The sequence below is a fragment of the Malaclemys terrapin genome, chromosome 1 (genome assembly GCF_027887155.1).
Source record: "Malaclemys terrapin pileata isolate rMalTer1 chromosome 1, rMalTer1.hap1, whole genome shotgun sequence".
Taxonomy (NCBI): Eukaryota; Metazoa; Chordata; order Testudines; family Emydidae; genus Malaclemys; species Malaclemys terrapin.
Window position 1 is genome coordinate 73,585,540 of NC_071505.1, and position 27,015 is coordinate 73,612,554.

A 27,015-nucleotide genomic window follows, 5' to 3' on the forward strand; every position below is an offset into this window, starting at 1 on the left:
CAACTTTGTTATTTAGGAGTGCAATTCCTATTGAAAGTTAAAATCAATGAGACTTGCTCTTCTAAGTCACTTAGGTACTTTCTATCCTATGTTGTTAAAATGACTATTTGAATATAAATGTATTCAGTATCAATATGTGTTCCAGCATTTTCTAAATATCTGAATCCTATGAAAGTTGTCCTAAATACTGTTATTTTATAGTAAATCACAAAGGCCTAACATATAGCAAAGTTTTATGAAAATACCAGCCCTTAATCTTTGGTTGCAGATAGATAATGGCCAGAAAAGACCATTAACCTAAAGATACTGAGATATATACTCTTTGAAAGCAGCATAAAAAGCTAATACAATGAGTTCTGCTCTTATTTTTGCAGTATATTATAAAAATTAGTTACCATCTGGACAGGTTAATACTAAATTGGTCGCAATCTGGAGTTGGAGGCTTGTTGATGGCAATGACCAGGGAGATAGTTGTATCTGGATTAATAACCAGACCAGATTGGTCATCAGCAATTCACTAAACTGAGCCACCTAGACAATGTCATCAGCATATTGGAGATATTGAAGCAGAATGGTGTTCTGCTAAACACCACCAACAGCTGCCTCCTGAAGCTTTTCCATCAGCCAATCAATGCCAATATTCAGTGATGGTGACAGAACACAACCTGGCCAAACTCATGTGGAAATAGGAAACCATGCCATGTATCTATTGATGTTGAGCAGATGGCAACTTTCAAATACCTTGGAAGGGTCCTGGACAGTTCTGGAAGATGCTCAAAAGATGTAGACACTCATATAGCAGGCAACTGCACAGTGTTTTGGGCCCTTCTGTGGCTTCTGTGAAGATGTTGTAACAGCAAACTTGCAATGCAGCTACAGATTTATGGAACTATGATTATACCAAATTTATTTTATGGGCAGTGAAACATGGGTGCCGAGAAAGGCTGAAAAGTGGAAAATTGACATTTTCAATTTTCATTGTCTTCGTCAACTGCTCCATATTAGGTGCAAGACAAGATCAGCAATGAGGATATTCATAGCGGAAGCCAACAACTTCCTCCATCAGTATTGGTTTGGTTTAGGTGGTTTTCTTGGTACAAACATATTAGGATGGAAGACCAACACAATACAAAGATTACCAAGGAATACTACTGTGGAAGATGTGGCAATTTCCTGCTATAACCTTGAAAAAAATTGAATTAAGTTTAAGTATCTTTGGAGTCCATTGTATTAAATGCAACGTATGTATTACTGTGGATCAGGATGACCAAAAGACTATATTGAACAAATGTGGCAGACAAGAATGGTCTTTTGGGACAATATCTGTGAAATGGATTCTTTGTGTGGGTTTACTTAGACTTATTGCTCTGATAACACAACACTATATTCATTTTCACAGTCAAGTCTCTTCAAAAAACATGAATGTTTTAAATGGTTTGTCTTCCTGAGATAAGGTAATCCATATCAGGTATCTATATAAGAGGGAGGTGTTCTGGTCTAGACAAGACATTCTTATGGGTTTGTCTCTTGACCCAAGAGCCTTAGAGTTATCATCTGTCTGCCATAGCAATTAACTTTGATTCCAAAGCACAAATTTCAACAACAAATATATATTTTAAACATAGCACAGAAGGAAATAGTATAATTTTAAAGCAAGGAAAAGTTTAAAATGCAGCTTTTCTGAGTTTGTATAACACCCTTAGGGATAATAAACATGGCATTATGGCTAAAGATGGTTTATCTTCCTGACATTTACTTGTCCTTGGTGACAGAAAGCAGAAACCTCATGCAATTTCCTTAACCAGGCTGAACATTTTATATAGTATATTATATTCTCAAGCACCTGGCTATAACATACTTGTAGCTATATCTTAATATTCAGAAAGGGTGCAAACAAGTTTGTAACAACCTAATCTTAAAAATAAGTTATAATAAGAACATCCATACTGAGTCAGAACAAAGGTCCATCTAGTCTAGTATCCTGTCTTCCAACAGTGGCCAATGCCAGGTACCCCAGAGGGAATGAACAGAACAGGTAATCATCAAGTGATCCATCCCCTGCTGCCCATTCCCAGCTTCTGGCAAACAGAGGCTAGGGACATCATCCTTGCTCATACTGGCTAATAGCCATTGATGGACCTATCCTCTATGAATTTATCTAGTTCTTTTTTTTAACTCTGTTATATTCTTGGCCTTCACAACATCCTCTGGCAAAGAGTTCCACTGGTTGACTTGCGTTGTGTGAAGAAATACTTCCAGACCAATGGTACAAAACTGTCATGTAGATAAGTTCTAAATAAGGAACTCTGAGCTTCTCCTCCCACTCTTATTAATCTCTCCTCATATGGAAGCTGTTCCAAACCCCTAATAATTTCTCTTGCCCTTTTCTGTACTTTACCTATTCCAATATATCTTTTTTAAGATGGGGAAACCACATCAGCATGCAGTATTCAAGATGTGGGAGTACCTTGGATTTATATAGTGGCATTATGATATTTTTCTGTTTTATTATCTATTCCTTTCCTAATTGATACTAACTATAATTTTGTATGTATAGTTGGGATTATGTGCATTACTTTGCATATATCGACATCGAATTTCATCTGCCATTTTGTTGCCTAGTCATCCAGTTTTGTGAGATCCCTTCGTAACTCTTCGCAGTCTGCTTCGGACTTAACTATCTTAAGTAGTTTTGTATCATCTGCAAGTTTTGCCACCTCACTGTTTACCCCGTTTCCAGATCATTTATGAACATTCTGAACTGTACTGGTCCCATCCCAGTACAAACCTTGGAGGACACCAGTGTTTACCTCTCCCTATTCTGAAAACTCACCATTTATTCCTACTCTTTGTTTCCTATCTTTTAACCAGTTTCTGATCCATGAGAGGACCTTCCTTTATCCCATGACAGTTTACTCTGCTTAAGAACCTTTGGTGAGGGACCTTGTCAAAGGCTTTCTGAAAAATCTAAGTACACAAAAATCCACTGGATCCCTCTTGTCCACATGTTTGTTGACCCCCGCAAAGAAGTCTAGTAGATTGGCGAAGTATGATTTCCCTTTACAAAAACCATGTTGACTCTTCCCCCACAAATCATGTTCATCTATATATTTGATAATTCTTTTCTTTACTATAGTTTCAACCAGTTTTCCCGGTACTGAAATTAGGCTTACCCGCCTGTAATTGCTGGGATCACCTCTAGAGCATCTGGCCTAATTTTATTAATATAATTTTGGCATCTATAATTTTGGCCCTAAATATCTATTGTCAGTCTGTGATACGTAACACAGACTCTTATTTTTGGTAGTAGAATGGGGGGCGGGGGAAAGAACCACCGCCAAAGGGTGGTTATTAAGGGATTCTGAGGTCTGGGACTGCTCCATTTGCTGTCTCTTTCCTCTTGTGTTTCAATTTAATATAGTACTGTGTTATGCACTATGTCACTATCTCACACATGCCATTATACTGAGCACATTAGTGTGATTTGCAAACAAGAGGCATAAAACAGCAAGAGGGCAGCATGTGTAGCCACATGAGCTACACATGCAATGAGGCTGCTGAGCTCACTACAAAATCAATGTCAAGCAGTCACAGAGGTGCTTCCAATTTCATTATATGGGACAAAAGACCATCTCCACCTGCCATAGTAGTGGCAGGTAGACACAAGATGAGCCACCAAAGCCCCCTCCTCTTCTCCTTCCCACGGAGGCCCTTGCCTTCTTAACCTGGTGCTACATGTACAAGTTTATAATGCATCCATCATTTGTGTTTGAGGGTTAATGAAGATTACATAATTAAATACATGGCCTGAAAGACTGCATTCTCCATTCCTCCCTTATATACACACTTTGTGGCTTGTGACAAAAACCCACCAGTGGGCATAAAAAAGGTGACCTAAATAGAGGGCTAGATCTTGGGAGGGTGTCATGGAAAATTACAACAGGGTCATGGAGCAACAAGAGGAATGACAGTGGGGGAATCTGCTCAACATATTAGATGTCTATACCTATGTGCAAGGAGCATGGGCAATAAACAGGAAGAATTGGAAATATTAGTACATAGGCTAAATTATTACTTAATTGGCATCACAGACACTTCATGGGACAAATCTCATGACTGGAATAGTGGTATAGCGGGGTAGCTTGTTCAGGAAAGGCAGGCAAGGGGAAAAGGAAGCAACTGTTGCATTCTACATCAAGAATATATACATTTGTTCCGAGGTAGAGAGGCAGAATAGTTGAGAGTTTCTGGTTGAAGATATGGGGGAGAAAAGAGGGATAATGTCATGTTAATGGTCTACATAGACCATCAAATCAAGATGATGAGGCATTTTTAGAACTGAAATATCCAAAACACAAGACTTGGTAATAATAGAAGACTATAACTACCCAGACATCTGTTGGAAAAACAATACGGCAAAACAAAAAAATATCCAGTAAGTTCTTGGAATGTATTGGGGACAACTTTTTGTTTCAGAAGGTGGATGAAGTAACCAAGGAAATGGACATTGTAGACTTGCTTCTGATACACAGAGAGGAATTGGTTGTGAATCTGAAGATTGAAGGCAGTTTGGATGAAAGTGATAGGAAAGGAGTGAGATCAGCAGAATAAGGACAATGGGCTTCAACAAAGTAGACTTTAACAAACTCAGAGAACTGGTAAGTAAGGTCCCATGGGAAGAAAATCTAAGGGGAAATGGAATTCAGGAGAATTGGCCATTTCTCAAAGACCTAATATTAAGGGGCAATATCAAACTATCCTGATGTGAAGGAAAGATAGGAAAAATAGTAAGAGGCCAAGATGGCTCCATCAAGAGTTCTTTAATGACCTGAAAAATCAAAAAAGAATCATACAAAAAGGTAGAAACATGGACAAATTGCTAAGATGAGATCAAAATAAGATGAGCACTAGCATGTAGGGACAAAATCCAAAAGGCTAAGGCATAAAATTAGTTACACTTAGTGCGAGATATAAAAGGCAATAAATACATTGGGAGCAAGAGACAGATGAAGGGAACTGTAGGAACTCTACTTATCGAGAAAGGAGAGCAACTAACAGACAACATCAAGAAGGCTGAGGTGTTCAATGCCTATTTTGCTTCAGTCAGGTAACTGTGACCAGATACTTAACACAATTAACATTAACAACAAGGGGAAAGGAATGCAAGCCAAAACAGAGAAGATCAGTTTAAGAAATATTTAGATAAGTTATATGTATTCAAGTCAGCAGGGTCTGATTAAATGCATCCTAGGGTATTTAACAAACTAGCTGAAACAATCTTTGAACCATTAGTGATTACCTTTGAAAACTCATGAAGGACATGTTAGAACCCAGAGGACTGGAGAAGGGCAAACATAACACCTACCTTTAAAAAGGGAAACAAAGAAGACTAAGGGGTTTATAGACTAATCAGCCTAAATTGGATACCTGGAAAGATATTGGAACAAATTATTGCACAATCAAACTGTTAGCACCTAGAGGATAATACGGTTATAAGGAATAGCCAACATGGATTTATCAAAAACAAATCACGCCAAAGCAATCTAATTTATTTCTTTGACAGGGTTATTGGCCTCCTGGATGGGGCTGGGGGGAAGCTGTAGACGTGATATATCTTGATTTTAATAAGCCTTTTGACACAGTCCAACATGACATTCTCATATGCAAACCAGGGAAATGCAGTCTAGATGAAATTACTATAAGGTGGGTGCACAAGTGGTTGAAAGACCATACCCAAAGAATAGTTATCAATGGTTTGCTGTCAAACTGGGATGACGTATCTAGTGGGTTTCTCACGGGTCAGTCCTGGGTCCAGTACTATTCAATATTTATTAATGACTTGGATAATGAAGAGGAGAGTATGCTTATAAAATTTGCAGATGACATGGTGGTGGGAGGGTTGCAAGCACTTTGGAAGGCAGGATTAGAATTCAAAATGACCTTGACAAACAGGGCCGACCTTTGGGGTGGGCAGCCAGGGCAACCTGCCAAAAAAGATGCCATGCGCTGACCCAGCCCAGCACTCCACCTGCACGCTACAGCCAAGTGGACACAGCGCTGGTTCCTCTCCACCTGGCCCAGTTCCTCACCCCCTGCTCCTCTCGGCCAGACCCAGGGCTGTCTTCTCCCTGCCCCCCTCCCACTTGCTCCTCTTGGCCAGCCGGCTGCCTGAGGGCTCCTGCAAATGATGGGTGCGGAGAGGAGCCCTCAGCTGCTGCAGTTCCAGCCCCACCTCCTCCCGCCAGAGGCTTGTACCACTTGGTGGAGCTAGCGGTGGGGGGGGGGGAGGAGGAGTAGGGGGAGGCTTGGAGGTAGACCCAGGGGTTTCTGGCTGCCATGCACCATGGACAGTTGGGTTTCCCCATGGCGCAACCCCTGTCTCCTCCCTGGGCTCTCGGGCCTCTGCTGGGCCTTGGACAGCACTGGTGGGATGCTGCTGCACATGCAGATCTCCTTGCCCCTCTCCCCCAGAGCCCCACCATTATTCAAATGAGGAGCCGGGGAGCATGGGGTCCCAGACCATGCTGGGCAGGAGGCGGCACCAGCAGCTAGTGGACTGACACCCTGACCAGTGGATGCTCCTTGCTCCAGGTAAGCCCCATTGGCCCTGGGTCCTGTGGAGCAACTAGAGTCCCATTGCCCTATCCCCCCTCCCAGCGCCCCTGCGGGAGACCCAGTGCACCCTGCCCCATCCCCCCACCAGCACCCCTGGGGGAGACTCAGTGCCCCATGCCCCATCCCCCCCACCAGCACCTTTGGGGGAGACTGGACCTCCCCCAGGTCTTTCTGTCCCATCCTCCAACCAGCGCCCCTGGTCTAGGGAGGGATGTGGGTCTGGTGCAGTTTGGGGGTTCAGGTTGGGGAAGCATGTGGGTTGGGTCCAGTTCTGTCTGGGGAGGGATGCAGGTTGGGTCCAGTTCTGTCTGGGGAGGGATGCAGGTCGAGTTCGATTTAGAGGGTTGGCCTGGTCTTTTGGGGGCACAGCTGGTCCTGATCCTAATCTCTGTGCCTCTCTGCCTGGGGGGAAGGGCTAGCAAGACTAGCAAGTATGAATAATGACATTGATGAATTAAAGTTTTTCATATTTTTTTATTTTTTAAATGTTTTAAACAGTTTTTAAATTCACCTCAATTTCATACAAAAATTTAATTCAAGTCCTGATAGTTTGTATGAGAAATGTGAAGTATGAGATAGTGTGATGGTTCCCTTTTAGTGGGAGCAGCACACAGCTGGTGTTTTGGTCAGCTTTGGCTTTTGTTAGCTGTTTTTACCCACACACACTTAGGGTGACCAGACAGCAAATGTGAAAAATCGGGACACGGGGTGGAGGGTAATAGAAGCCTATATAAGAAAAAGACCCCAAAATCAGGACTGTCCCTATAAAATCGGGACATCTGGTCACCCTACACACACACTCCCTCACACAGTTTCCCCCAACACACACACCATGGCTCCCTGCATCCAAGTCACTTTCCCCACCTGTGCTGTGCTGTGAGGCATCAGGAGCTGCTGCTCTCGTGCCCTGTCCTTATGCAGCCCAGACAGGGAAAGTGACTTGGATGCAGGGAGCTCTGATGTTACTCCTCACTCCCTCCATCACAGCCCCCTAGGGGTGTGTGAGGCAGAGGAGCAGCAGTCTGGGGGGGAATGAGCAGTAATGCCAGCTGCTTTGTGCATCCAGGTCAGTTTCCCCATTTGGATGCAGGAGGAAAATGCAGGGGTTAGGAATGAAGAGGGTCCAGGGATTAGAGGTGCAGGGGGGAGGCCTTTGAGGCAAAGGGAGGGAGGGGAGCCTGGGGAGTCCATGGTGGTCATATGCACCAAAATGCAAGTTCGCCCAAGGTGCCTTTTTCCCTAAGGCTGGCCCTGTTGACAAATGAGAGAATTAGTCTGAAATCAACCAGACAAAATTCAATAAAGACAAGTGTAAAGTTTTGCATTTAGGAAGGAAAAGTCAAGTGCACAAATACAAATTGGAGAATAATTGGCTAGGCAATAGTACTGCTAAAAAGGACCTGGGAGTTATAGTTTATCAGAAATTGAATGAGTTGACAATGTGATGTGGTTGCTAAAAACCTAATATCATTCTGTGGTGTATTAACAGTAGTGTTGTATGTAAGACCTGGGAGGTAATTGTTCCAATGTACTTGGAATTGGTGAGGCCTCAGCTGGAGTACTGTGTCCATTTCTGGGTGCCACAGTTTAAGAAAGAGTTGTATAAATTGTAAAGAGTTCAGCAGAAACCAACAAAAATGATAAAAGGTTTAGAAAATCTGACCTATGAGGAAACGTTTAAAAAAAACTTGGCCATTTTTAGTCTTGAGAAAAAGAAGACTGGGAGGGTGAAGGGGCCTTCAAATATGTTAAGTGCTGTTATAAAGAGGATGGTGATCAATTGTTCTCCAACGCCACTGAAGATAGGACAAGAAGTAATCAGCTTAATTTGCAGCAAGGGAGATGTAGGTTAGATACTAGGAAAAACTTTCTAACTATAGGATAGTTAAACACTGGAATAGGCTTCCAAGAGAGGCTGTTGAATCCCTGTCACTAGAGGTTTCTAAGAACAGGTTAGACAAACACCTGTCAGGGATGTCTAGGTATACTTGGTCCTGCCTCAGTGCAGACAGCTGGACTAGATAACCTCTTGAGGGCCCTTCCAGCCCTATATTTCTAGAGCTCCACACTATTTTATTTGCTCCTTCCTGTTTACTTTCCCTCCTTCTTGTCCTTCTATCTTTATGGAAGAAAATTTAAGGTATCTGGGATACTGATTAAATGAAAGCTCTTGTTTTACAACTTACACTGCACATAGTGAGATCCATGATTTTACTAGTATCTAGAGGAAGGGAGATTACCAGACCCAGGCCAAACATCAATTTGGTCCAATCTCCTGTTCCTAAGAGCCTCCCATTTCAGTGCTGTTGACTCCATCAGCTCCTGATGACTGGTGGTGTCAAGTAGTTCATGGTCATAAAGAGAGATGGCCCCTGACACAGCCTGGGTCCTGTCTACTGAGGATCTTGAAGATCAGGATCTTCAAACTAGATCTAGTATTGCACAGAGAGTCAGTGCACCATAAGGAGTAATGGGTAAGTTTTTAATCAGGTTTACTTTCTGGCATTCCTGCACTAACACAATGCAAGAGAATGATTAAATCCAAATGTACTACACTGTCAGTTAAAGTTAAAAAAAAAAAAAAAACTAATAATTTTATTCAATCTTTTGTAGTAGGATGCTTGTTTTTATACCACTAATTTTGGATCTACATACTTAGGGCCAGATCCTCAATTGGTCTAGAATGTGTGTAGAATGGTTTATTTCCACTGAAATCAAATATTGTTATTCAAACTTACACTAAGTGAGCATCTGGCTTTCAGTGTACTTTTAAAATGATGCAATAAATGTATGGAAGATACAACATATATGATGCTGGGTTACACAGTTATGAAACAGCAAATGTTCCTGTTTTGTTGTTTAGTTTTTTTCTCCTGTTCTAACTAATTAGTAATTAAAGCCTCCATGAATTGTACCAATGCATAATTTCCTTCTCCTTCCTCTGGAGAGATGGAAGGAATGCTTTGTTCATCCACAATGTATAAAAACAAAACCAAGAATTATCCCAAAATAAGCTGCTTCACGATTTATAACATGCTAATTACTAGAATTTCAGAGTAGCTTTCAATTCTATTTGTGTAGCTTAATGTAGAGAAAACTTATTCATTGTAAAATAATGAAATATATGTTTTATAAATATACTCAGATAATATACATTTTGTACTTTTTTAATATGACAAAGAGAAATACGTGTTTCAATAGTGTTGCTGGCCCAAAAGGGCCCGAGGAGGCAGCAACAGCGGGGTTCATTGCCCGGCGTGCTTTACACCAATAATCACACCAGGTGTGGAGAAGCAAACCAACTCTATTCAAGAGCTTTGAATAGGCACTAGGAGACCAGCATGTCTTAAATTAAGCGCAGCACATACAAGCAAGTTTTCCCTTTTATATTTCAAGCAGTTTCTGTGCAAGCCTTTGTTTGGTTTTACCCCTACCCCTCCCGCCCAAACAACAGTTACAATATGCACTACATTAGTATGTGAGAAAAGTTTTTGTTTATCTGTTTATTTATGGCCTTTGCAGGTTAAGACATAGAGGCTTCTTTTACCCCCCTTTCTTTCCCCGCTCTTATCACTACAGCATTTGCTAGTGAAACTGCAGCTGTCTGCTAGAAAAGCTGACCAGTACATTTTTGCTTCAGCATGTAAGCAGTTAGCATAGAAGTAGGTGAAAGTTTTTAAGATGGAGTCACTGTGGCTTACTTAGACCCAGAGCAAAGGAGTTTCATCAGCACTTATGGCCTTCTACTCCCCTGAGTTACCTGGTAGCTATGCCTAGTGACACCAACAATCCCTCCTTTGAGAACACTCAACAAACCTTTGGCAGAGTTTTCTTATACTCTAAAGACAAAATGCGATTAAGCTTCATACAATTGGGATTATCAATAAGAGACTATAAAGGAACCTTTGGGGAATTGGAGGTACAAATCTTACGTAGAGATTACCAGGCATTCCCAGTGACCCTTACTGTTTTTTGAATAACAGCTTAAGTTCCAAATTGTTACTGGCAGTCTTTTTCGCAGGCTGGACAGTTTACTGTTCAGGAACGGGTACTGCTTTTAGTCGAGAGTGATGAATCCAGTTCTTGTGTTCTTCGACCTTTGCCGCTGTGTGGGAAACAAGCAGGACGATGTGGGGTTCCTTTCACTTCTCTTGGAGAGGCTTGTTCTTTCAGGTCCGCAGGAGAACGGAGTTACCAGGTTGCAGGGAGTGGACCGGGGCATCCAGCAGAAGAGGCTGTGAATCTTTGGTGTATTTGTGAAGAGAAGAAAGAACAGCAGACAGAGAACATTTTCCACTTCCCTGCCAGAACCGGTGTACCATTTAGAGGCCATGCCCTTCCAAACATAATCTTGAAGGGACTAAGCCCTAACCTACCCTTGGGGAGAGCACGAATGCGGAGTAACACAAGGGGCAAAGCATCAGGCCACCTAAGAGAGGCCTCCTGACAGACCTTTGAGAGGTGACGCTTGAGTGTCTGATTTGTGCGTTTCACTACTTCACTGGCTTGTGGTTGCCATGGTGTGTGGAGCTTCCAGGGGATTTGCAGAGCACTTGATATTTTTTGAACAACTTGAAATGTGAAGTGTATTTCGTTATTAGATTTTATTTACTGGGGGAGGCCAAAGCGAGGAACGATTTTCTTGACAAACTTAAGACCCACTGTTTTGGCAGTGTTGTTACGACATGGGAAGGCTTCAGGCCATTCACTGAATTGATCCACCAAGACGAGGAGGTACGTGTACCCTTGGGTCCTGGGAAACTTAGTAAAGTTTATTTGCCACACCAATTCTGGGCTTGGGGTAGGTTCCAGAGTGTCTGGCAACTCTGCTACTCCTGGTCGAGGGTTGTTCTTTTGGGAGATTAAACATTTAGCCTGTACCTGTGATGCTAGGGGTTTAAGTCCAGAGGTTAGAAAATATTTATTTATAAGCTGGGTAAGAGCCTTTTTGCCTGCGTGTGTGGTTTGATGCAGTTTTTGCAACGCTGGTCAGATCAGGCCCTTGGGCAAGAGGATTTTTCCCTCTGTGGAATAAAGCCATTTCTCCTTTTCCTGGAGACCAAGTCTGTCAGCCAGGTTTCTGTCATCATGGGAGTACTGAGGAGCTGCAAGCTCACCTACTGATGGGATGAGGGCATGCATTTGGGCATTTTTCTTTGTTGGTGATTTTAGGGTAGCAGCGCGCTTGACTTTCCTGTTTGCTCTGGCATTGCCCTTGGTTACATCTTGATCTTCCCTTTGATGGGCTTTGCAATGTACTACTGCTACTGCTGAGGGGAGTTGTACCGCTTTTAACAGCCGGAGAATTTGAGACCCATGCTTAATCAGAGAACCTTGGGCTGTTAGCATTTCCCTTTGCTTCCACAAACCAGCGTGAGCATGCAATACCCCAAAAGCATACTTTGAATCAGTAAAGATATTAACCTGTTTGTTTTTTGCCAGCTCGAGTGCACGAGTCAGGGCCATTAGTTCAGCAAGTTGGGCAGATGTCCCAGCAGGTAAACTTTCAGCTTCCATGATATCATGGGGAGACACAACAGCATAACCAGCCCTCCTTTGCCCATTTACAACAGTACTACCGCCATTAGTATACCACTTCAAGTCAGCATTTGGGAGTGGCTGATCTTTTAAATCTGGGCGGCTAGAGTAGTGTACATCTATGATTTCCAGGCAGTCATGTTCCTGCTTTTCTGTTTCTGGTAGCAGGGTAGCTGGATTAAGGGAGGGACAGGTTTGCAGGGTAACTTCAGGGTTCTCTAACAGTTTCGCCTGGTACCGAGCAACCTGAGCCTGTGTGAGCCAGAGACCACCCTTAGTATCCAGCAGGACTTGGACCATATGGGGAATATACACTTGCACAGTTCCTCCCAGTGTCAGTTTTTAGCTTCCCCAAGCACTAGGGCACTGGCTGCAACTGCTCGCAAGCATGCTGGCCAACCCTTTGAAACTTGATCCAATTGTTTAGAAAAGTATGTCACGGGACATTTCAAGGCACCTAGTAATGGAGTAAGCACTCCCAGGGCTATCCCTTTTCTTTCATGCACATACAGTTGGAATGGCTTAGAGAGATCTGGCAGACCCAGGGCTGGTGCTTCCATCAGCTTCCTTTTCAAGATTTTAAATGCCCTGTTCGCTTCTGGGGACCAGTGAAAGGGGTCATGATTCGCTCCCTTAACACATTCATACAGAGGTTTAGCCCACAGTCCAAACTCTGGGATCCATATTCTGCAAAAACCTGCCATGCCTCAAAATACTCTAAGCCGTTTACGGTTGCTGGGGATAGGAACTTGGCAGATAGCCTTCTCTTTGTCATTTGAGAGTCGTCTCTCCCCCTGCCTGATGTGAAATCCCAGATACTGTACTTCAGGGAGTGCAATTTGAGCTTTACTTCAAGCTACCCTGTATCCTCGGAGTCCAACAAAGTTCAGGAGGCTCACAGTAGCTTTAAGACAAGGGATTAGACCCATAGCAGCAATTAGCAAATTATTTACATATTGCAGAAGGAGGGCTTTGTCCTCATTGTCCCACTCCTCCAAGTCTCTGGCCAGAGCCTGGCCGAACAGAGTGGGGGAATTTTTAAATCCCTGGGCCAATACTGTTCAGCAAAGCTGCTTCTTAACCCTTCTGTTGTCCTCATTATGCCTTGCAGTATTTTGCAGATCTCATAGTTGCTTGGGCACATTCAGGCCCCCCTTTCTCTTGGTTGTCAGCCAAGTCTTAGCTGTGAACAATGTCCTTGGATAGGGCCAGCATGACTGAGCTTGCTAGCTATATTTTTCAGTTAACTTGTTCTGTTCTTTTTCCTTCTTCCTTTTTTGGCTTCTTCTAACTTCCAAAGGAACCTTCCACTCTTTACTTATACATCTTTTTCCAACAATGAACACATACACATTGCCATTATACACCCTTTTAGTAACATAACTTTTATACAGAGCTTTGAAGCAACAAACCAAGACGAACACACTCACTTTTGAGGATTCCACTCTGTACAACCTCCGGTGTCCAATAGCTTTCCTTTTTAAACCTTAAATGCCTTCTTTGTGCCTCCTCCTTAGCCTTAGCTATAACCTGATTTCGCTCCACTTTAGACAACAAGGTTCTTATAAGTATATTGCAATCATCCCAGTCAGGCTTATGGCTTGCTAGACACCCTTTAAAGATTGAAATAAACTTGCTTGGATTCGTTGAGAATTCCCCTGCTTCTGCCTTAAAAGCAGCTAAGTGTACTGGGTTAAAAGGAACATGCGAGAACACTGACACAATCTGGGCTGCACGCTCCTGTGTTCCTGGACGGGCTACCACATTCTCAGTAATCAACGGATACAATCCCACCAAGGGGGTACTCTCTGGAGCCTGTGGGGGTGGAGGAGCCGAAGGGGACACCGATTCTGCCATTACAACTGTAGGAGGGTTTTGGGGTTTAGCAGCAGGTACTACCGAGTCTGTCGGAGTTAAATGGCACTTATGCAAAATATCAGTCCTGTTTTTAACACCATAAACGTATACGCATAGAGATGTTCATTCCATTTACCTGTTCTCTGACAAAACAAAAGTAACTGAAGGATCGTGTTGTAATTAAGTGATCCTTCCAGTTGCCACCTTTCTTGGCACTCTAACTGATACTGAGGGCAATCAACTGTACAGAACCTTTTCAATTTACTTTTAATTAACTGGTCCAATCCAAACACTTTCCAGTTCCCCAGAATGCATTCTAAGGGTGTACACTGTACCCTGCCGGCTGTACTTTGTCCCTCTCCCATACTCTAGGGAGACACTGGGTGTCCCCAGGTCAAAACAGGTAAAGTCCCCACTGGACTATTCCTACCTTATCCAAGGGTCCGGTTCTGCACCTTTGCCCAAAACTGCTTCTCCACTGTCCGTGTGTTTTGCACCGTTGTGCCTTCCGGGGTCAAGCAAACCACGTCTTCGCTGAGGCCCCCGATGAAGTCACCGGTGAGCGCTCTGGGCGTTGGTTGTTGTCGTAATCCGTCGGCCGCCAGGAGGGATCCGGGCAAGGCTAAATTTCAGCCTCGAGCCCACCCAGGGACGCCAAAACTGTTGCCGGCCCAAAAGGGCCCGAGGAGGCAGCAACAGCGGGGTTCATTGCCCGGCGTGCTTTACACCAATAATCACACCAGGTGTGGAGAAGCAAACCAACTCTATTCAAGAGCTTTGAATAGGCACTAGGAGACCAGCATGTCTTAAATTAAGCGCACCACATACAAGCAAGTTTTCCCTTTTATATTTCAAGCAGTTTCTGTGCAAGCCTTTGTTTGGTTTTACCCCTACCCCTCCCTCCCAAACAACAGTTACAATATGCACTACATTAGTATGTGAGAAAAGTTTTTGTTTATCTGTTTATTTATGGCCTTTGCAGGTTAAGACGTAGAGGCTTCTTTTTCCCCCCCGTTTCTTTCCCCGCTCTTATCACTACAGCATTTGCTAGTGAAACTGCAGCTGTCTGCTAGAAAAGCTGACCAGAACATTTTTGCTTCAGCATGTAAGCAGTTAGCATAGAAGTAGGTGAAAGTTTTTAAGATGGAGTCACTGTGGCTTACTTAGACCCAGAGCAAAGAAGTTTCATCGGCACTTATGGCCTTCCACTCCCCTGAGTTACCTGGTAGCTATGCCTAGTGACACCAACAATAGGAAAGCACATTTTTCATAGTTTATAATCCATTTTTAATATTTTATTATTTGTAAATTCTGAATAGCAATTTCATAAAAAATTAAGACCAGAGTATTATACAGTGCTTAAACATAATGCAGGCATTGATAAAGCATAGATTAGGCACAGTACAACAATATTCTCAAGCATGTGAGTACACTGAAATCTAAGTAGATTTTCTCTCTCCATCCAGTCCACTCTAGAGCTCTTACATGTTATTCCTTTCACTTGTTTGAAAACAGTTCCATGTGATTCTATGGGACACATCCACACATCTTACCTATCCCTTTGGTCCTGCTTAAAACAATGGGACTATTGGTAAGTGGAAAGCAAATCGGATGCGGCCCATAAAATTGTTGATTTCACCAAGGGGACAAAATATCCCAAGCAAGTGAGCACTGTTAAAGAACAAATGTTCTGTAAAGTGGTGCAGCTTCACTGAATCAACTGGCAGCACCAGTTTACACCAGCAGAGAATTTGTCCCTTATGTTTTTAAGGGCACGCATTTTCAATTTTCTAAAACGACATTTCAGAGATATTTCAAATTGTTTTCTCTTAAATATCTATGAGTTCTGGGGAACTAGATAGGTGGGAGGATTTGTAAAGGAATATATAGCCTTTCACCTCTAGATTGCTAGCTAATATCCCGCTAGATCACTAGTGACAGAAGTGTGTTACCATGGATGTTTAGTGGCTTCTATGACATGTGCTTGATATGCTACGTTATGTGCTTCCCAGTCGACTCGACAACTATCTAAATCACAAAAAAGCCACCACATTTCACAGTAATTGGTACCTTTGTTGACAGCCTCAAAAGATTAAACAGGCAAAGAGACTGAGCTATCTTCTTGCTCTGGCTGGTCCTCCAGATCAGCAGGTCAGTTCGAGAAAGCTTACACTGTCACTTCTTGTTCTGCAAGTGTCCTGTGTACAGGGACCATCATTCTCCAGGGCTGTCAGCAAGCACCTTCCACAAGCACTGAACTTACATGAAATATGTTTTCTCTCTTAAAACTATTACCTCAGATTTCTGAGTCCTGTTTTTCTCCTCCAAACGGTTATATTTACAGAATATAGAAGGAGACAAGCAGAATTTTCACTTTTAATTTCTAGTTTAAACAAGGAGCCTACCCATTACCATTAAGTAAATAAAAAATGTTATCAAGTTTACTACAGTATATTCTTCAGGAGTTTTCAGAAACAATATGAAAAAGTTTACAGAGCTTCTGTAGCAGATTGCTTGCTGAACTGTTAATTTAGGCAGATACTTTACTACATCCCCACTCCCAACCGCATTTACATTCATTCTGATTACAAACAGCAACTTTGTTGGGAAAAGAAGAGATATTTTAACTAAGAATTATCAATTGGCTCAGGTCAGAAAAGAAAATGTCCTCATTTTAACATAACATATGTTCATTTTTAGTTTTGGCTTCCTTTGATAGTCCCTGATATCTGAGATTATCACAATTAATGTACCACATTGTTCTGTGTTCCAGCTCTAGAAGAGATCCTATAATACCTTTCCATATACTGTAAGGATGGTTATTCTTTCAAAACTGAAATTAGATAGTAGGAGAGGCACATACTCCTTGGGTGCTCTGGGGCTAGAACACCCATGGGGAAAAAATGGTGGTTGCTGAGCACCCACCAGTGGCCAGCTCTCCACCTCCCCTCGCAGTACCTCCAGCCTGCCGATGGCCCCACTGATCAGTGCCTCCCCTTCCCTCCCAGTGCCTCCTGCCTGCCATGGGCCAGCTGTTCCACGGCATGCAGTAGGTACTGAGGGGAGAGGAAGGAGCGAGGGCGTGGTGCACTCGTGGGAGGAGGCAGAATGGGGTGGGAAGAGGAGGGGCGATGGCAGAGCGCGAGCAGGGCAGGGGCGGGGAGGAATGGGGGCAGCTGGGAGGGGTCGAGCACATTAGAAAGTCAGCGCCTCTGCTCAGTAGTGACTACAAAAGTTACTATAGAAATTTCTAATCCTTCTACTACTTTTTCAAAGTCACATTAAATGATTTTACTGACAAAAACATATTTGTCTTGCTGTCATCAGTGCAGAGCCAGTCAATATAGGTATGGGTGGTTCAGTTCTGTTCTATTTTGCCTCACATGTTGAAAGAATTGCCAACTATGTTCTGAACTGAAAAATATTTCTACTAGGGCTGTCAAGCGATTAAAAAAATTAATCACAATTAATTGCAGTTTTAATCGCACTGTTAAACAATATTAAAATACCATTTATTTAAATATTTTGGGGGTTTTCTATAGTTTCAAATATAGGGTCAGGGCTGGGGGCTCTGAGATTCAGCCCTGCTCCAGGCTTCAGCACCCCTCAGGGCTTGGAGCTTCAATGCCTCTCAGGGTAAGGGGCTCCGGGATTCAGCCCAGCCCAGGGCTTCAGCCCCCATCAGGTGCATGGCATGAGGCTTCAGCACCTCTTGGGGCGCAGGGCTCCAGGCTTTAGCCTGGAATGGGACTTTAGCCCCTTCAGGGCTTCAGGCCAGCATGGGGCTCAGGGCTTAGCCCCTCTCGGGTTTGGGGCATGGGGCTCCAGCCTCCCCCAACCTTCTGGGAAGCTGCTGGCTGGGGCTCTTCCAGCCCCCATCCCTCCCACCCCCTGCGCCGCCTCCGGAACTGGGCTGCTCCAGCCCCACCACCCACCTACCTGCAGGCTGAGGCATCAGCCCCCACAACCTATGCCTCCCTGCCTCCTTCCCTCCCCCCCTCGAGGTATTCAATTAACACATTAAAAAAAGTACGCATTAATTTTGCTTTCAGTTAATCGCAGGCGTTAACTGTGATTGACAGGCCTAATTTCTACTGTATCTTATGATAATGTAAGAAACAGAAAACACTTGGATAAGGCCAAAGGTGAGTACCTCATCCTAGGGAAGAAACCCACTGTAGGGTTGAATTTAAGAAACACTGTGAGAAGGAATAGACATTTTCCCAGGGGGCTCTGGTTGAGGCAGGGAGCTGAGACCCTGCTCTCTTTGTGCCTAAGTTTAAGGTTTCCATAGACTGGAACGCCAGTGAGCGTATGGGCAGGAGTTCCTCCTTCCTTTTCTCTCAGCAGCACGTGAAGAATTTGGGCTAGAACTTGTTTCTGAAAATCAGAGTATCAGGGCATTTTAAGAGGCTCTATTCTTCAAAAGAGGAGGTGATTGTCACAGTTTCAGGATAACTGCACCTGTATTCCTCCTCCATGGTGCGTTGAGGGCATCCACTCAAGGTTTCTAGTTTCCAAATGTTACCTCCCCTTGGTGGAGACCCTCACCTCTCCCCCTCCCGTCCAGGATTTTAAGGCTGCACAGCTCTCTGGCTATACTGGGATATCCCCAGAAAGTCAGTATGACTAAAGGCCAGAGCCCATGCTTTGCTTTCTCTGTGAACAGTGTATTGCCAGCAGTTATAAGTTACCACACAGACCTTTTTCAGTAAGCACATTTATTCTTAAGGGAAAAGCACTACAGAAAAAACATAATAAAAACAATATACAGATATAAAACACCATACTAAATATACCAGGAGTCACCCATCAGTCTTATGGGGCCCTGGCAGGCCAAAGTCTTTCCAACCCTTCCGCAAGGGTTGCTCCCCTTGGTCAGAAGATCCGGCCTGTTTGCTGGATCAGAAAGAAGACCCTGAGTCAGTTTAAATACAGCCTTTTTATACCAAAAACCCTCTCTTTGTCTATTGGTCTCTGGAAAATCCAGTTTGAACCAATATATGCAAGTCTCTCCAAGGGTTGGCACCTCTCTGGAAGTGGTTATAACCTGAGTAATTCATCTTAATCACTCCCACTGTTCTCAATGCCTGGAGGAGCTGTGGCAATCTCCCCGCCCTGGAACTGCATACAATCCCTGGGGCACCATTCATACACTTAATACAATATGGTCAGTAAAGATACCACTATTCATACACTTAATATAATATGGTCCGTAAAGATACCACAGATATTGGTTGCAATATCTGTCACGGGGGCATAAAGACTTCTGAGAGCGAAAGTATCTGGGGAGGCTAGGTAAGCCTGCCCATGGCTGTATCAAATGTAGTGAGGGGGTTGGGTTAAAACAAGGGGAGAGTCAATTGGTCTCACTTATTTTGGCTTGAAGGTTTCCTCTTCTGAATGCCACGCTATATCTTGGTTCTTGCTATATTATTAGTTTATTAGAATACTTTTGTTTGCTTAGTAGGCTGTTTTTGCAGCATCATATTCTGAGAACAACATGTCTGTATCAGATTATGAATTCTATTTTGTAGTAAATTCTGAACATATCTGTAAACTTGCCTGAGGGTAGCTTATTGTATTGAATTACAGACAGTGCCCTGTCCAGGAAAGGTGTTTGATCCTTCATTGAAGCCACCAAGACTGATCTGGAGCCAGCAACTTTGATTGTCTCTCATGCACATGGAACAATGGTTTTTCTACGCAGAGGCATGCAGATGAGGTAAGCATGACTGGGGGAGGGCACTGTAGCATCCCAGTGAAGCACATGGTTAAGAGACAGAGAGTTTACTTAAGGGCACAGTGCTGCTCTGGGTGGGAGGGCTGACCATCCTCACATTTAGGGAGGTCTTGCAGGAAGGTTAGAACAGGAGGGTCTCTGCCTAGCCTGAAACACTGACAAACCTCAGAGTCACAGAAGGGGTGAGATCAGATCAAGGACGGATGTTTCTCAGGTCTTTGGCTTTATTTTCGAAGATCTGTAACTCTTGAGTGCTTTAAGAGTAAAGATTCTGTCATTAAGAAATTCCTTTGATAAGCCTGTGTTCTTTGTTTTCCTGCCTCTTTGTCCCTGCAGGGACTAATCTAGAAGCTCAGAGTGCCCAGAGCCTAGGTAGAGCTCTAGGGGAGCATGTATACGCAATGGGGGGAAGAAGGGAAGTGGCTCAGGAGGTCTCAGACACTAATTTCAGGACATAGGGGAGCGAGGTGGTGGCACTCCACATCCCAAAGAAGGGTGTCAAACAAGAGGTATGAGCCTGCCCTGAACTCCTAGAACAAGAAACAGTGACTAGATTCTACCCGTGCCAAGTGGCCTTGAAAGCACATGGGTCCACTTGCAAAAGAATGGTGACTGTACAGTACGGTACCAGGCTAGTTTGTGACACACATTATTTATTCAACAAAGAACTCTCAACTCTGATTGTTCTTGCAGATACCAGGTTGACCTTGCAGTGCTGACATAAAAAAAATAAATAAATATAAACTGAAAATTCAATTAATATGGTACTGAGATTATGGAGAGGAAATAAATATGTAACAAATATCATTTTTACAAAGTCACTTATAGTACATGCACAATAGTGCTAAAAAGTGCACTTTGATGTTTAGCTTTATGAGATTTAAAGTTACTGTAATGCTAATGCAGATTCATCAGGGTCAGACTTGTGTTTGTTTGTTTGCACAGTTGCAGGTATCTCAAAAATTCTTGAATGTCTGTCTCTGACTTGCAGTATAGTTGTAGTTGTGTTGGTCCCAGGATATTAGAGAGACAATATGGGTGAAAAGTTCCATTGGTCCAATAAAAGATATTACCTCACCTACCTTGTATCTCTGACTTGATTGTCAAGTTGTTCCATTCTTCTTTCCATAGCCTTGGTTTGGATGAGTACATTAGTTTATCTGCATTTACTATATAGTGTATTTTTTTCCAATCTCTTAGATCTTCATCTTCCATGTCTAACTCCTTCTCCATTCCCATAACACATTAGTAAGTTTATTAATTTTAGCTGCCAGGATTTCAAATATATCCTCCAGCAAGGTCATCACATTCTATAACCTTTATTCACTGGTATTGGTTGCCCTAATAAATCTCTTGTTCTTCACCTTGCAGAGGAACAGATTGTCTGCAAGTTTCATGGTTTGAAAAAGTGGTGTCAATGTCAGAGCTGGATTTAGCACCTGCTATGCCCTGAAGCTGGCATTTCTCAATCCTTTAGCAAATGCCTATTAATGACCATTAGCTTTTCTTGGGTGATTCTTTCCGTTACAAACTTCTGAACAGCATCAAATCCATCATATGCATCAACACACATTTTTAATGGATATAAATATATATGCACCTATCTACATATTACAGATATGCTACCATTTAAAATTGGCACTCATTATTCAAGAGCTACAGTATTTTAGATCTAAAAGGGTGATTTCTTTACATGTTTTCAAACCTGATTACAATACAAACCAATGTACACTACCAGTCAAATTCTACCTTCAAGTAAGTATGGGGAGAATGTGGCCCTCAAGTTTTCCAGGACTGTGAAATCCTGGCCTTGCTGAAGTCAATAGCAAAACTTCTATCAACTTCATGGGGCCACAATATCAGCTTCAAGTGTATTAAGCACATTATAGTCAAAATTATAATGGTTTGTTTCCCTCACATAAAATACACCTCTATCTCGATATAATGCTGTCCTCGGGAGCCAAAAAATCTTACTGCATTATAGGTGAAACCACGTTATATTGAACTTGCTTTGATCCACCGGAGTGCACAGTCCCTCCCCCCCGGAGCACGGCTTTACCACGTTATATCCAAATTTGTGTTATATCGCGGTAGCAGTGTATATCACACTTTCTTGTAGAAGAATTGTAGTAAACTTATCTCTTTACACAATATAAACAAGTTCTGACAAACTTGATATTCTCATGTCAGGATTATGATTATTATTAATGCAAATTAACAGGTGTACGCACACAGTTGTATTCCTTCTGCTTCATACAAAGTTAGTGCTAAAAGTATACACCCATAAAAAGTCTACTATATACTTACTCTTGTGTTGTTTCTTTCAGCCTTGAGTTCTGAAATCTCTTCTTCTTTTTCAAGCAATTGCTCCCTACACACATTTAACTCTTTTGTCAGTGCAGCGAATTCCTATAAAAAAGAAATAAATAGATTATTTTAAATGTACATTTTGGAGGGTATTCCCAAAATTAATCTGCATTGTAGCATTTAGGATTTAATATTTAAATACCGTATATGCTCGTTCATTAGCCCGTTCATTTATAAGCTGACCCCCCAAGATGGTTAGGTAAAAATAGCAAAAACTGTATGACCCTTTCATAAGCCGACCCTATATTTCAGGGGTTGGCCAACTTTGGCTCCTGCCTCGGCTAGTGGGCCTGGACGTTTTGTTTACCTGGAACGTTCATAGGCACAGAGCCCCTCAGCTCCCAGTGTCCGCGGTTTCCCTTTCCCAGCCAATGGGAGCTGCGGGAAGTCGCGCGTCACTTCCCGCAGCTCCCATTGGCTGGGAACAGCGAACCACGGCAACAGGGAGCTGAGGGGCTCCATGCCTGCAGATGCTCCAGGTAAACAAAACGACAATGTATTAGATATTCAATTCAATGATTCCAAAGAGTTTAAAATCATCAAATTTTGGTGTAGACCCATTTATAAGCCGACCCCCACTCTTCGATGCATCACTTTTTTACCAAAAATATTCGGCTTATGAACGAGTATATACGGATTTTTTAAAAGTCCAGAAAGGCAGCAGTATAAAGTTAAAACAGCATAGGTAAGTATTATCGTCTATAATAATATGTATTTGTGGTTACTGGTACATAATTCATAACAATGTGTAACTAAAGGATTCTAGAAAGTTATAGGGTCAAAGTCAGCTTCTGAGCTTGGCCAGTTAAAATAGCTGAGGATCTGGCCTATAGTCTAGCAAATTATTTCTGAACATGTCAAATTATTTTGATTAGAGAATGGGAAGCAAATTAATTGCAATACCATAATCAATAACAACAATAAGCTGTTTCTATAGCACTGTCCATACAATGATCTCATAAAGCTCTACCACATTAGCATTTTAAGGTACCAATTCAAGAAAGCATCCTATTCAGGACAGCATTTAAGCATGTACTTAACTTTAAGCACCGGCTAAAGTCCCATTGAATTAATAGGTCTTTAGCAGGTGCTTTAAGTTAAGCAGGTGATTAAAAGCGGACATAAAAAGAAATGAAGTTTAGTGTACACTTAAGTGCTTTCCAAAATCAGGGCCGAAGGCACATAACTTTCCTGTGAGGTTGGTAATATTCTGTTTTTGATTTGTTTAGGTTTTAACTGATTTTTAAAAAAACAATAAAAATCCCACAAAGACACTTTTTCGACAGAAACCCTGGACATGGCTAATGAAACGCACCTATTCAGAACACTGAGACATGTTTAAAATTACAGTTGCCAATCAGTGAAACTGGCAGTATCTTTTTACCTTCAGACCTAAATTACCAACTAAACCAGGGGTGCTGGAACAATTTTTATAGTGGGGGCCCTGAGAGCCATTGAACCAAACTGTAAACCCTGCATATAATGGAAACCACTTCAAGTCAGGGGGTGCTGCAGCACCCCTAGTTCCAGCACCTATGAACTAAAACATAAAAAGTAATAAGAGTCCTAGAGTTTATGGCTAGAAGGGACCCCTAGATCACCTAGTCTGACCTCCTGTATACCACAGGCCACCACCACGCAAGCACCCCCACACTAAACTCAAGTTCACTTTCCCTCATATACAAGCGTATAACACCCCCAACATCCCTCCTCTGAAGATAAACAGACTTAGACCAATAAAGAGAGTGAATTTCAATGACTAGACCCCTACCAAAAGCATCTTGATGACAGGCCCCTCTCTATGAAATGGAAGTATGCAACTCATGCACCTCTAGTTATGGCACCTGGAGCTTACAGCCTGGGAGAAAGCCATGTATGTATTAGTGTCATATTGTCACATGTTATGTATGTTGTGTAATACTAAAAGCTTTAATGTTTCTATTTGACATTTTCGGTTCAAATTAAATCATCAGCATGTCAGCAGAATATTATTTTGGGGCCAGTCTTGCAGTCTTTAGTCATAAAGGACTCCCACTGAAATCAAGACTGAAGGTAAAACAGAATTTACACTATATCATATGTGAAGCTGCGACAGGGTGTGCATACCCCGCACTAGGCGAGAAAGAGTTAATCCCACACTATGGGTGGAGGAAGTCCTACCCCTCAGACTGTGCTGGACATGCTCCAACTGCTGTGCTAGTATAAAGGAGAGCAGCTCAGCTCAACCTGGGCTGGCCACCGAGGAGGAAGCACACTTGCTGGAGGCTCCAGGCCAGGAGCCGCTACAGCCCCTCACTGCAGGAACCAGGGATCTCAGGGACCAGACTGGAGAACTGCTACCTACAATTCGTTGGTGGGAGTCAGCAGGGCTGTCCTTAGGATTTATGGGGCCCTCGCAGTATTATTAAACTGGTGCCCCTATGCCCGACTTGGGGCACAGTCACCACCCCCACGGACCCCCAGAAGACCCCCCCCATTGCAGACACAACCGAGCTTTGTACACAGCAGACGCTGGGGCAGTCCAGGCTCATAGCTCAGGGAGCTGGGGGAGGAGGCAGCAAAGGATACTGAGCTGCCCGGCCTGCCTCACGGCGGTGGAGACACACAGTTCCCCGCAGATAGCCCCATTCCTGCTCCCTCACACAGAATGCGCCGTGCTGGCGCATTTGGCTCTGTGAATACGGCCCCTGCCTAAGGAGACTGCAGCGTGCGCTGGGTGTGCGGGAACCGACCCGCTCTTACCTGCTGTCCTGGTGGTGCCCCAAATGTCTGGGTACCCTAACCAGCCGCATATGTTGCATATGCCTAAGGATGGCCCTGGGAGTCAAGAGTTCCAGGGAACTACCCGCGTCAGGGAACCTGGAAACCCCAACGATATATGGACTACGGGTTCAGAAGACACAGTAGGAAGGGAACAAGAAGGCAGAGTGAGTGGTATTTCCCACCCATGTAAGGTCAGCATGTTGCAGTAGGATCCCCACTTACTGGTGGCAAACGCACTCGTCACTGACAGGGCTCTGGGCCGGGACCTGTGAAGTTGGGTGGGCCCAGGTTCCCCTACCCGTGCTGCCACTCCCCCCTTTGGTGTTGGCCCCTATACTGGACATTGGGCCGTACAGGGGGCCAAAGGCAGCCATATTGACTCTGGCCATTAGACCCATACAGCCCTGAACCCCAAGAGCAGCCATAATGACTCTGATCAACGGGCCATACTGCTGTCAGTTTAAGAACCGTCTGGTAGACTGCGACCGCAGTCATATCACAACTCTGATCCCTCATCTTCACCCAAAGAGGGGCAGGATGTGGGTCCCCCATGACAGACACCTTTCATATAATACCATTTTCTAGAGTAACAGTCTAAAAGAAGATTATCAAGTTGGCATTCTGACAAAAGTCCCATTGAACTCTCTGGGATTGACCATTAGTCTGTTATTCTAAATTCTTGAAACCATGAGTAAACTCCTGGCCCTACTGAAGTCAATGGACTTTTTGCCATTTTGACTTCAGTGGGGCCAGGATTTCACCCACATGATTTATTTTACATAAGGCATTACACACAGCATCAAATAGTTGTGTTATCTGGTATAGTGGAAGTTGACGGAAAAGAGACTGCCTATCTCTTGTACACAGTAAAGCACAAGGCTAAGGGTCATATGCCTCCATCATCTGAAACATGTGATTCTCTCACAAAAACTATCTGGAGAGCAGCACTGCTATTATCAAAATGAACATTTTATTTTTTAAATTACAAAATAATTTAAAACATGCTTTTTGAAGTGAAATTTTAACAACAGTCATCATTTCCTGAAATGTCCCAGAAGATGCCACAATTGAACTGAAGTCATACTTAATTACTCAAAAGAGGGAGCAGAAGATTGGGAAAAAACACATCCATCTGGTCTAGCTTATTTGCCTCTAACTTTAAGTTGAAACCAAATAAAATTGAAGTGAAAAATTGGCCGTGAACAGGCTCAGAAGGGTCTTTGCCTGTTTTATATCTCAGATGCCTCCCACTGCACTCCTGAGAGCGGCTTTAATGCAAACCACAGTGACTTCAAGGCTTAATACAGCAGATGCCATCAGTCAAGCTAGCGCTGAAAGGGTGGATCATTACGTTTTAATTACATGTTTAAGTAACTTATGGCATATTTTAGTTACCAGAAATCAGAAAGCACACTTGGACCATATTTCAAATGCTTCTTAGCCAAGCTTTAGATAATATTTAAAATAAAGGTAGTCTTTAACTTTGTTTGAAGTTTTTAACCCTGAACATGGATTTATGCTGCTGTGGTTAAGGAAAGGAAAAGCTTTGACATTCTCAACAAATTTCAGTTTAGAAACTAGTATTTGATCAAAGTAATTGTTCTAATGATGTTGTGTGAAATAATTCTCTGTTCCGTTCATTTCATTTCATATTCAAGTTCTCAAGCTCTTTGCTAGGCCACAAAAACCATGTTATAACTTCAAAAGGAAACCTAACAATGTCGGTTGAAAAAAATCTAGATATGAAAAAACCAAAGAAATCCTAGTTTTGCCCTAGAAAAGTGACTATTGTGATTACTGCCTCTAATTGGCTTTGAATTGTGCACACAGCTATGCTCTGCTAAACTTCCTGTTATTTTCCTTACCCATTCTTCCTCATCCCATCTTCACTTGTTTGTGTCATCCATGTGTTACAGCTTGTCTTTTAGGGCTAGTCTATACTGGCAACGCTAAAGTGCTGCCACGGCACTGTAAAAAATCCACCTCCACGAGGGGTGTAGCTCCCAGCGGTGGGAGCGCAGCTCCCAGCACTGGTACACTGTCTACACTGGCGTTGAAACTTGCTATGCTCGGGGGTGGAGGTTCACACCCTTGAACGAGAAAGTTGCAGTGCTGTAAACTGCCATTGTAGA

The 27,015-nt window shown here is 43.1% G+C and overlaps 1 protein-coding gene across 8 annotated transcripts in view; it reads right to left on the reverse strand.

Moving 5' to 3' along the window:
* Nucleotides 1–27,015, reverse strand: part of PPFIA2 (PTPRF interacting protein alpha 2) — a 642,959-nt gene that overhangs the window by 263,435 nt on the left and 352,509 nt on the right. For all 8 annotated transcript variants that reach the window (XM_054027372.1, XM_054027381.1, XM_054027368.1 and 5 more), the window contains one exon: nt 22,061–22,162. In XM_054027372.1, coding sequence (XP_053883347.1) covers nt 22,061–22,162 — 102 coding nt within the window. The remainder of the gene's footprint in view (nt 1–22,060; nt 22,163–27,015) is intronic.